Source organism: Melitaea cinxia, chromosome 2, assembly GCF_905220565.1.
Source record: "Melitaea cinxia chromosome 2, ilMelCinx1.1, whole genome shotgun sequence".
Taxonomy (NCBI): domain Eukaryota; kingdom Metazoa; phylum Arthropoda; class Insecta; order Lepidoptera; family Nymphalidae; genus Melitaea; species Melitaea cinxia.
Window position 1 is genome coordinate 6,389,692 of NC_059395.1, and position 12,042 is coordinate 6,401,733.

A 12,042-nucleotide genomic window follows, 5' to 3' on the forward strand; every position below is an offset into this window, starting at 1 on the left:
TGCAAAGGATCAAAATCAAATAAAACTGTTAGAATAAGATCGGCAACGTGATAATGTTAGTCCGAAGCTGCTGGCGTTCTTATATAATACTAGCTGTGCCCGCGGCTTCGCCCGCGTTGAAATCAGTTTGTCACAAAGTTTTCCCGGCAAACTTCCAGTGAAACTCTCATCAAAATCGGCTTCGCCGTTCCGTAAACCTTCCTCTTGAAGCCCTCTATCCATTTGTGAAACCGCATGAAAATCCGTTAAGTAGATTTTGAGGGAATCGGTCACATACGCTTTTGGGAACTTTGTTTTATAATACACTAACTGTTGCCCGCGACTACGTCCGCGTGGTTATGAAGATATGCATTACTATTAAGATGCTTAACGCAAATAATTTTTTTATTCAGTCACTTGAAATGCTTATCACTCTGAGTAACTTTTTCAAAGGCACAATTTAGTATAATTTAATAGTTATTTTTATAAAACCTCTCTATACACCACATTTTTAGTTTTATTTTCAGGCTGCAGTATGAATAACCTATCAGGCGAACTTGTTGCTACTGTATATGTTTCATACAAACTATCGACCCCAATTAAACCCCCTTAGCGATGGAATATCGCAAAATCCGTTCTTAGCGGACGTCTACTAACTATAATCTACCTCCCTGCCAAATTTTATCTTTGTCCATCTTGGATGGATGGACCATCCAGCGGTTTTGAGTTCTCGTGATGTCAATCAGTGACCTTTCTCTTTTATATATATAGATTACGATGTATTATTTGGACACTTCCTCGCCATCTATAGAGCATACATTTTAAATTTCAAGTCTCTTACCTTAATAACATATGACTTTCATATAAACTTCCAACCCCCGTTTTATCCCCTTATGGATCGAGTTTCGTAAAATCCGTTCTCAGCGGATGTTTACGCCCTATAAGGAACCTATCTGCAAAATTTCAAATTTGTAGCTGTTATAGTTTCAGAGATTTCGTGATGAGTGAGTCAACCTACCATACCCCATTTTAACCCCAAAAGGGAGTTGATTTCTAAAGATACATTATTTGAACATCTTCTCAACATCTATAGAGCATACATTTTAAATTTCAAGTCTCTTACTTCAAAAACATAGGACTTTCATACAAACTTCCAACCCCCGTTTTATCACCTTAGGGGTCGAGTTTCAAAAAATCCGTTCTTAGCAAACGTATATGCCCTATAAGGAACCTACTTGCCAATTTTCAAATTTGTAGCTGTTATAGTTTCGGAGATTTCGTGATCAGTGAGCCGACCTACTATCCCCCGTTTTAACCCAAAAAGGGGTTGATTTCTAAAGATACATTATTTGGACACCTTTTCACCATCTATCTATAGAGCTTACATTTTAAATTTCAAGTCTCTTACGTCAAAAACATGGGACTCTCATACAAACTTCCAACCCCCATTTTACCCCCTTAGGGGTTGAGTTTCGTAAAATCCGTTCTTAGCGGATGTCTAAGTCCTATAAGGAGCCTACTTGCCAAATTTCAAGTTTGTAGGTGTTATAGTTTCGGAGATTTCGTGATGAATGACCTTTCGCGTTTATATATATTACTAGCTGACCCCGCAAACGTTGTTTTGCCATATATTTTATTAACCCCCTTAATCCCCCCCTTTTAACTTAGTGGTATGAAAAATAGATGTTGTTCGATTCTCAGACCTACCCAATATGCACACAAAATTTCATGAGAATCGGTCAAGCCGTTTCGGAGGAGTTTAACTACAAACACCGCGACACGAGAATTTTATATATAAGTCAATTGTCAATAAATAAATAAAATAATAAATACACAGTTTTTTTTTGTTTGTGACGGTCACAAAGTGTTCATTGCTCGCTATGTAACAACTTAAATGTATTTTTTTTTTTTTCTTTGGACCTTTTTCGTTTTAATTTTTCAATATCATAAAATAAATGAGAGTACGGAATGGATAAATGGTTATATAGGTTAGTATAAATAAATGATTGTTGTGTTTCTGTGGTGAGTAAGGTGACCAGAGCTCCTCGGGGAGATTTGGGGTAAGGTCGGCAACACGCTTGCAATGCTTCTGGTAATCGCTTACCATCAGGTGTTTTTGTTGGCGTCCTGTCGTGTTGGCGCATTGGCGCGTTGGCACGTTGGCGCATTGGCGTGTTGGCGTGTTGGCGCATTGGCGTGTTGGTGTGTTGGCGTGTTGGCGTGTTGGTGTGTTGGCGTGTTGGCGTGTTGGCGTGTTGGCGTGTTGGCGTGTTGGCGTGTTGGCGTGTTGGCGTGTTGGCGTGTTGGCGTGTTGGCGTGTTGGCGTGTTGGCGTGTTGGCGTGTTGGCGTGTTGGCGTTTTGGCGTTTTGGCGTGTTGGCGTGTTGGCGTGTTGGCGTGTTGGCGTATTGGCGTTTTGGCGTTTTGGCGTTTTGGCGTGTTGGCGTATTGGCACATTGGGGTGTTGGCGTATTGGCGCATTGGCGTATTGGCGAGTTGGCGTATTGGCGTATTGGCGTGTTGGCGTGTTGGCGTGTTGGCGTGTTGGCGTATTAGCGTGTTGGCGTGTTGGCGTATTGGCACATTGGCGTGTTGGCGTATTGGCGTGTTGGCGTGTTGGCGTATTGGACATTGGCGTATTGGCGTGTTGGCGCATTGGCGTATTGGCGTGTTGCCGTGTTGGCGTATTGGCGTATTGGCGTGTTGGCGTGTTGGCGTATTGGCGTGTTGGCGTATTGGCGTGTTGGCATGTTGGCGTGTTGGCGCGTTGGCGTGTTGGCGTATTGGCGTATTGGCGTGTTGACGTGTTGGCGTGTGGCGTGTTGGCGTATTGGCGTATTGGCGTGTTGGCGTATTGGCGCATTGGCGTATATGCGTATTGGCGTGTTGGCGTGTTGGCGTATTGGCGTGTTGGCATGTTGGCGTGTTGGCGTGTTGGCGTGTTTGCGTGTTGGAGTTATGGTATTTTGGCGTGTTGGCGTATTGGCGTGTTTAAGTTTAGCGGACAATAAAAAAAATGTCGATGTTTCCGATTTTAGTAATTTTCCAATATGCATCAAAACTAATGAATGAAAACTATTGCTAACGGGCGTCAGATGTAGCCCGGACGACGACCACTGACTACTGCGCTCAGTCAGGCGTTATACACATTATATAATTTATATGTAGAAAGCCGGTAGAGATAACTCTAGAAGAAGTCTCTTCCAGCTAACCTGCGGTAGTTGTTTTATTTATTTTTTATTTTATTACTGGACTTTCATTTGGACAAAATATCTGTGTTGTTACGGCAATAAAATATATAGCCGCCCCCTATCTTCCCGTGGGTGTCGTAAGAGGCGACTAAGAGATAACATAGTTCCACTACCACCTTGGAACTTAAAAAGCCGACCGGTGGCGGGATAACCATCCAACTGCTGGATTTGAAATACACAGGCTGAAGACGGACAGCAGCGTCTTCGGTGCGACAAAGCCAGCCCTGCGGTCACCAATCCGCTTGCCCACCGTGGTGACTATGGTAAACACACATGAGGAGCTCGAACTTGCGGAGGCCTATGTCCAGCAGTAGACTGTATCAAGCTAAAGTGAAGATGATGATGATGATGAACACGGAATCGACTATCTGTTTAAGAGTTATATCAAGTCAGTCAGTCAGTCCACTGCTGGACAAAGGCCTCACTCAGTTCGCGCAAGACATCCCGGTTTTCCGCAATATAACAATATATTTATATATAATTACTAGCTGTGCCCGCGGCTTCGCCCGCGTTTAAATCAGTGAGTCACAAAGTTTTCCCGGCAAACTTTCAGTGAAACTCAAAATCTCATCAAAATCGGCTTAGTCGTTCCGTAAACCTTCCTCTTGAAGCCCTCTCTCCATTGATAAAACCGCATGAAAAGCCGTTCAGTAAATTTTGAGGGAATCGATCACATACATTTTTGGGGATTTATTGTTATAATACACTAACTGTTGCCCGCGACTACGTTCGCGTGGTTATGAAGATATGCATTACTATAAAGATGTTTAAGCAAATTATTTTTTTATTTCAGTCACTTGAAATGCTTATCACGCTGAGTAATTTTTTAGAAGGCACAATTTAGTATAATTTATTAGTTATTTTTATAAAACCTCTCTATACCACATTTTTAGTTTTATTTTCAGGCTGCAGTGTAAATAACCTAGCAGGCAAACTTATAGCTGCTGTATATGTTTCATACAAACTATCAACCCCAATCAAACGCCCTTAGCAGTGGAATATCAAAAAATCCGTTCTTAGCGGACGTTTACTAACTATAATCTACCTCCCTGCTAAATTTCATCTTTGTCCATCCTGGATGGATGGACCAGCCAGCGGTTTTTGAGCTCTCGTGATGAGTGAGTCAGTGACCTTTCACTTATATATATATAGATTACGATGCATTATTTGCACTCCTTTTCACCATCTATAGAGCATACATTTTAAATTTCGTCTCTTACTTTAAAAACATAGGCCTTTCATACAAACTTCCGATCCCCGTTTTATCCTCTTAGGTGTCGAGTTTTTGTCCTATACAAAACCTACTTGCTAAATTTCAAGTATGTAGGTGTTATAGTTTCGGAGATTTCGTGATGAGTGAGTCAACCTACCATCTCCCGTTTTAACCCCAAAAGGGAGTTGGTTTCTAAAGATACATTATTTGGACACCATCTCACCATCTATAAACCATACATTTTAAATTTCAAGTCTCGTACTTCAAACACATAGGACTTTCATACAAACTTCCAACCCCCGTTTTACCCCCTTAGGGGTCGAGTTTCGTAAAATCCGTTCTTAGCGGATGCCTACGTCCTATAAGGAGCCTACCTGCCAAATTTTAAGTTTCTAGGTTTTATAGTTTCGGAGATTTCGTGATGAATGACCTTTCGCGTTTATATATATTATAGATAGATTATAGATAACAGCTTTCCAGACGGACGATACGCTTATTTGTAAACTCAATAGTATAAAACAGAAAAAAAGTCTATATTTTTAAGCATTTAGATGTACAGTTCTAAAGAACTTTAGCTAAATAGATATTTTTAATCAACTTACAGTAACACACGTTAATGTCTCTGACTTTAACTCAATACAAAATTATTTTCTTCCTAACTATTTTTTTGTAGTATTATATGCATTATGTATTCTTCAGTAAATCCATTCCAAACGCTGTCTTAATGAATGCATGCATGAGTCAGTATAAAGACGCACAAAGACGCCTGGTGTTACAATTATTATAATTAAACATTGGAACAATGAGGTTAGTCACGATTCCCTTGAAAGGATATCTCATTGAATTGATATTCCTACAAGCACAGACCTTAAGTTATGAAGTTATCAAATATTACATAACACGAAGATGACATCAACGTAATATATTTTATCATATACATATATTATAATACGCTAAGGTTATAACATGTTTGCCTCCCTTTTTAGAAAAAATCTCACAATTATTCCACATAATTATATATCATTTTATAGACTACTGCTTGCTCTACCGGCATCAACAACAAAAAAAATATTATGTCTTATTATTTATCGTTGTGTCCATTTGTTATAAGTATTCTTTGACGGTTCGCAGGAAAGTGGACATAAACTGCGAACCGTCAAAGAATAATTATTGCTTATATATTTGTAAATTAGTTATTTATTAAAATTATATATAACGGCTTTAATTTTGAAACAACGTCAACACGACTGACGGTCGGTAATTTTTTTACTTATTTAGTGCGAATTATTCGCAAGGGTATTGCTAGTATATTTTATTTAAACTATTTTTTTTTGCATGAAGCTGTTTTGATTGTCATTGCTAAAAAAATTAACATGATAAGTGAAATAGATTTTTTTTTAATTTTTATTCTTTTTTTATCTTGTAGTTTAATTATTGTTTAATTCACAATTTTTTTTAAGTCATAATATAAATTATATTATTGGCTATAAAGAATAATTGTATTTTGATGATAATTTATTTTAAGTTTACGACATAACTCCAAAAATTGCTTCAACTTATAAAAAAAGTACAGCAAAATTAATTCAAGATATTTAAATGAAACGCTTTGGAATATGAAAAGACCCAACTGTAGTAAGCGTATACATATGTATATGTATGTTATAATACACAATATGAAATATAAATATGTGTTAAGGGCCGCATTGCAATGAGGACAATAATATATTGTATTATGGGTTTTATAATATGCGCTCTGAGTTCGGAATAGTATGTAATAAAATAATCATTTTCACTTCACATCGATCTTTTTTTGTACGTTTTTTTCTAATCATATTTTTCATGTAAAATATTTCAATATATAAAGATAAACAAAAGTTACAAAAGTAGCATTTTTAAGGATAATTTAATATAATTATTATTATTTGGTTCGTCTGGAAAAAAATGGTTAAATATACATAAGTCTGAGCTTTGTACAATAAATAGTTCTTAGCTTTATTGAAAATCTATTTATGGTATATAATAAAGTATAGGTCACCAACCCGCCTGCCCAGCGTGGTGACTATGGGCAACACACATGAGTTCACGCATTTTTGGCGCGAACTTGTGGAGGCCTATGTCCAGCAGTGGACTGCAAATAGGCTGGAATGATGATGACAATGATGAATAAAGTATAAATAACTAAATAATCATAACTTAACTAATGACATAACAACTATACAAATGTTTGAATAGACGGACGACATTTTATCACTTTTTTCACGCACAGCAATTGCCATTTAACCTCCGACAGCCATCAAGGACAATACAATAACACGTTGAGCGTAAGATTTGCTTTCGTGCTAACGAGTAGCCCGTAGTCTCATTATACGGCCGAGTAATCATTTTTATCCTGCACGCTGACTGCACAGTAATAATCGTAAGGCAATTTCATCCCGTTTGTAAGACGTGTAATAATATATGAGAAAATTAATTAGGAAATAAAGTATAGTAATCTATTTATAATTTAACTTGAGTTGACTTAAAGTATAAATTATTAACAAACTGCAATATGTGAATTTTAAAATGTATGTATTTGTGTGTGCGATGTAATATAAAAGTAAGTTTTTTTTTTTTTATATGAACCTTAACTTCTATTTTATGTTATATTAAAAATGAATTAAGTACATAATATAATATGCAATTCATATGAATAAGTAAAGGCATCTTGAATGTCTAATAAATATTGAAAATACGAGGAACACAAAGGTCGCTTTCGTTCCTTTTTTATTAATATTTTAACACTACCAGCAGACAAAAGTAGAAGAAAATAAAAGCTCTTATAAATATTATATTTGGTTTTAGCGTCTCGCTCTTCATTCGTTAGAATGCTCTAAAAAATATTATTAGTATACTGTTTGAGACACGTCTTCACAAAAACTCTCATATCTACACATGAGATAATCAAAACTATTTTCTTGAACAAATTTTAAATGTTAACTTTTTACTTTAATAAAATTACAGATAATTTTCAAATATATGTTTATTACTAACTACTTTTTAATGCAAAGAATTATCTGGAAAGTCGCTATCGAAAAAAGCGGAAGTTTAAAAACTTTTATTTGTAATAAACTTTTACCTACTTATACGGTTTTGTAATCTGTTATACACTTCCTTACTACGTTAAGAAGAAAGCATTTTAATGGCATCTTACAAATACCCCTCTCTTATTTTGACTATACTATTATGAACACATTTTAAAGACAAAATTAACAAAGTAATGAACAACCAAAAATAAATTAATTAATAATAGCTGCAACGTAATATTTAAAAATATGTTAAATCTTAAGTAATAAGCTATTTTGCTTATCTGTTGTGCATATTGAACAATTTTACTGTTTGGAACGTGACATCGGTATACGATTACCATCTCCTTGTCCGCAGAATCGTGCAATTCTAAACCGCGTACGAGTTCATTATGCACAATTTTGTGCAGTTTTTAGATAGCAATAAACAGATTGTTGTAGCTATGCGACTATTTGCGGTGCAGAGGTCCGTCGTAGTTTATTTGCGTTTGTCGCGCGTCGGTTAGGGCGTTCACACGACTTCTATTTCCGCACGAGTGCCGTCAGAGATATTCGCATTGCGAACTGACAAATGATATGAATATCGATAAACGTAATTCGTCTTCATACTCATTCGATAATATCATGTACTTAGATGAAATATATTCACTACTTAACACGTATTACAAAGGTAACGGATTTGTAAAGCTTAGTTAATAACTTAATATATTAAATGCTTAAAAAGTATAGATATCTACTTTTTTTATAAAATTAAAATAAAAGGCTGAACCAATCATTTTTATTAAAAAATTAAAAAGGTTAATATATGGTTTTCCAAGGACAAACAAAATCGTATGTAACTTTTGCAAAAATGTGAATAAAAATATAAAGTTCATCTTTTATAAAATTATAATTATAAGTTTTCAGGATGTAATTTTACATCCATAAAAAATGACAGATTTGCATCGGCGTATCCCTATGAAATATAAATCTCATTATTACGAAAATATGAAACATAAAACAATATCAACGCAAACGCTACGCAAAACCCTAATTAGAAATGCAAGCCTTCTAGCAAAAGTAATTAGAGTTTTTTATTGCGCTCATAATTCGATATATTTAGCTTTTTACAACACAGGCACGTATTTTTACTTACAGAACGCGAGTTGACTCGACTGCTACTGTAATTAACATAAAATCCCAAGAGAGTTTCTTCTAGTGTGTACGTTTAATTGTAGGCTCGCTATAAGGTAAATTGTGCCAATTTACTGCGAACTATTTTAATATCGCCGCAGTTTTAAAAAGTAACATAAAAATAAATATTTAAAATTATTTCTTAAGTAGATTTATAAAATATTTTTCATCATCATCATCATTTCAGCCTATTGCAGTCCACTGCTGGACATAGGCCTCCACAAGTTCGCACCAAAAACGGCGCGAAGTCATGTGTTATGCCCATAGTCACCACGCTGGGCATACAGGTTGGTGACCGCAGGGCTGGCTTTGTCGCACCTAAGACGCTGCTGCCCGTCTTCGGCCTGTGTATTTCAAAGCCAGCAGTTGGATGGTTATCCTGCCATCGGTCGGCTTTTTAAGTTCCAAGGTGATATTGGAACTGTGTTATCCCTTACGGCCGAACCCAATATTCAATCTATCTCTGGTTATGTCCTACTAGAGACAGAAATATCTATCTATCATTCATTTTACTGACTCAATAAACTTGTCGACGATAGGCAATCCTATCCTTCAAAGCTGTCTATCGACGAGAGGGAGGATAGCTTACCAGAGATATGATGATAGAGGATCGTATGAAAATGACAGTGTAAGCGTCCCAATAATAATAGAGTTCTATCTGTCAGTAGCGTTGGTTATCTTTAGTAACAACAATATCCGATCTATAGTTTTCGGGGGATAACTAAGATTTATTAATTGAAAAAGTATTTTCTTTGTTTAAAATAAAATTAATTTCGATTGAAAAATAATGGCAGACTCAAGTTTTAGTAGTAGTTCAAGTGATATTGCTCTTTTGCAACAATTAATTGAATAAAAATAATAAGTTTCTTGTGAAATAATACTTACTTTACTCATCTTGTGAATAAAACAAAAAATTTGGTGAATGATTGTATAATTTGCAATGATTTGTATAATTTGAATTTTGATTTGTAAAAAAAAAATACAAACGAAACGACGATTCAATAAAGCGTAATGGTGTCGTAGCGTCTTTTCGTGTCGTGTTAAAACGTTCCGTTACTAGATTTACCATGGATTCCATATTAAAATAATATCATTTATTATAAATTAAAAAGTCTATGTAAAAATTAATTTGTCCATATTTTTATAAAACAAGATTACTTTAATATGAATAAAATTTGTATGACAAATTTAAATACTATAAAACATCTGTGTAACATAACTGAGGCCGTCTGTGACGCTGTGTATACTGGAATGTAAGGAAGAGCTCAGGTAGCCGGTCTATCTACAGTTAACTGGAGATAGTAGTCCCCTATGCGAATTATTGGGACAACTACAAAAGATAGATAGTTAGTTATTAGCAGTCGATGATAACTACCTATCTCTATCTTTAGATTGAATATTGGGTTCGGCCGTTAGTCGCCTTTTACGACACCCACGGGAAGAGAGGGGGTGGCTATATTCTTTAATGCCGTAGCCACAAAGCATAAAGCAAATACTTTTACCACCTCCTTAAGTTATTATATTGATTATAATAACATTAATAAAGTAATGCCTTTGTATTAAAAGGTTTAGTCTATTTGTTACAATCGTATATTTATTATTACTATGCGACAGGTAATAAACCAAACACGCTATTATCATAACTCGGACAAAAGTAACAAATTTCTATTTTTGCCCCAGGTTCGACAAGAATGTGGTCCACCTTCCACATTAGATATTCCCAACTTGACTTCCCCACGACCGACTCCCGGTGCGACGAGGAGAGATGCTCTCCGTGCTCCTCCACCAGATACGGAACTGCTCCAGTTCGCGGCAACCCTTGCCGACAGCAAGAAATTATTCAGTGGTATATCTGATCGACTGTGCGATGAACCTGACTTTGCGAATGAAGGAAATGATCGTTGCTGGAATGGAGAAACAATTGGAGAGTGAGTACATTGATACTACATAATAAGAAAGCCATTTTTCATTCTACGATAAGGTTCCAAATTATATCTCTAATTATATTAATATACAAGTAAATAAATAATGAGTGTGTAATTAAATGTAAAATTTAATTAAGGTACACGAAAGCCCTCGTCGCCTCGGCGTCGCTAAGTGACCAAAAATATAATCCAGAGATAACGGCGACCTCTATTCAAGACTCAAGAGTGGCGGCTCTAGGCGACAGGTTGCGACAAGCTAGACAGGTGAATGACTTATCCAGATTTAGATATCACTATCATTTACCCTTTTTTTACACTTCATAAATGAGTGTTTTGAGTGAAAACCGTACGAGTTTTTGTGTTACAAAACTTTGTGGACATTAATATTTCAACTGTATCATGACGCGAACTTCCGAGAAAGACTTCAAAGATTAATTTTCTTATTGCAATTATGATTTCGACATCAAAAGACTTTTTATAGCTTTTAAAATACAAATTTGCGGATTCGTTACGAATAAAACGGAAAACGAATTTGCTGTCTGAATTTTTTTTCTGTTTTTATAACAGTTGCTAGTATCCCATTCTTGGGGATCGACTCCAGCAGCCGAGGCTTTCATGCAAGGAGATGAAGCAGGTGATGAAGGATCAGGATCAGGCAGAAGTTACACTGATGATGACGCAGCTTATGACGCAGAAGGCTCTGGCGAGGAAGGCTCTGGAGTAGAAGGCTTAGGTAAAATAGAATATTCTTTAAATTTTACAAACCGCCATTGAGACTATAATATCTTGAAATCGTTTAACATCTACAATTTAAAAAATTATTATTTCAGTATTATTATTTTACAAAGATTTACCTATAACAATTGCAAAAGTTCTTCTTTTCAACGTAATAAAACTTTATATATCTTTTCCAACAGGAAGCAGAGCGTATGAAGAGACGACATATTCATCACCACCAAAAACGAGTTCCGCTACAGCATTCAGGCCATTCATAACCCTCATCGGTCTTGCGATGATCAGCGCTAACCTCCATTTCACCTAAACTAGTCCGAACATGAATTAATTCCAGAGTTCAGTGAACATTAGCGTACTCATATCATTTATGTGCAGTGGTGTGTGAGGTGCGAACGATTAGACTCAAGCTACATAGTAGTGGATATTACAGGATTCGTAATGAGGTTTAGCTATATTTTGCTATTAGGGACCTGTTATAAACACCCGACTGAAATGTATGTTATCAGGATTCTCACTTGGCTAAAGAAAAGTTAGTAATAACTTGATATGCACAAGTGGTTTGATTTATCGTTAAAGTTAAAGAATTCTTTACTACTTAAATTGTTAATAATGTGTCCCTAATCAGCTTGCGATAAAGTAAGGCAAATAAGCCTTGATAACGTAATCTTACTACGATTACCTACTTTTCCTGATTGATGCATATGT

At 35.9% G+C, this 12,042-nt stretch overlaps 1 protein-coding gene across 1 annotated transcript in view; it reads left to right on the plus strand.

The window, feature by feature from the left end:
* The window catches only part of LOC123659016 (division abnormally delayed protein), a 98,671-nt gene extending 87,027 nt beyond the window's left edge, over positions 1-11,644 (plus strand). Inside the window, exons 6-9 of the mRNA XM_045594300.1 lie at positions 10,358-10,605; positions 10,740-10,866; positions 11,170-11,335; positions 11,520-11,644. Coding sequence (XP_045450256.1) covers positions 10,358-10,605; positions 10,740-10,866; positions 11,170-11,335; positions 11,520-11,644 — 666 coding nt within the window. The remainder of the gene's footprint in view (positions 1-10,357; positions 10,606-10,739; positions 10,867-11,169; positions 11,336-11,519) is intronic.
* Positions 11,645-12,042: the final 398 nt, after the last annotated feature.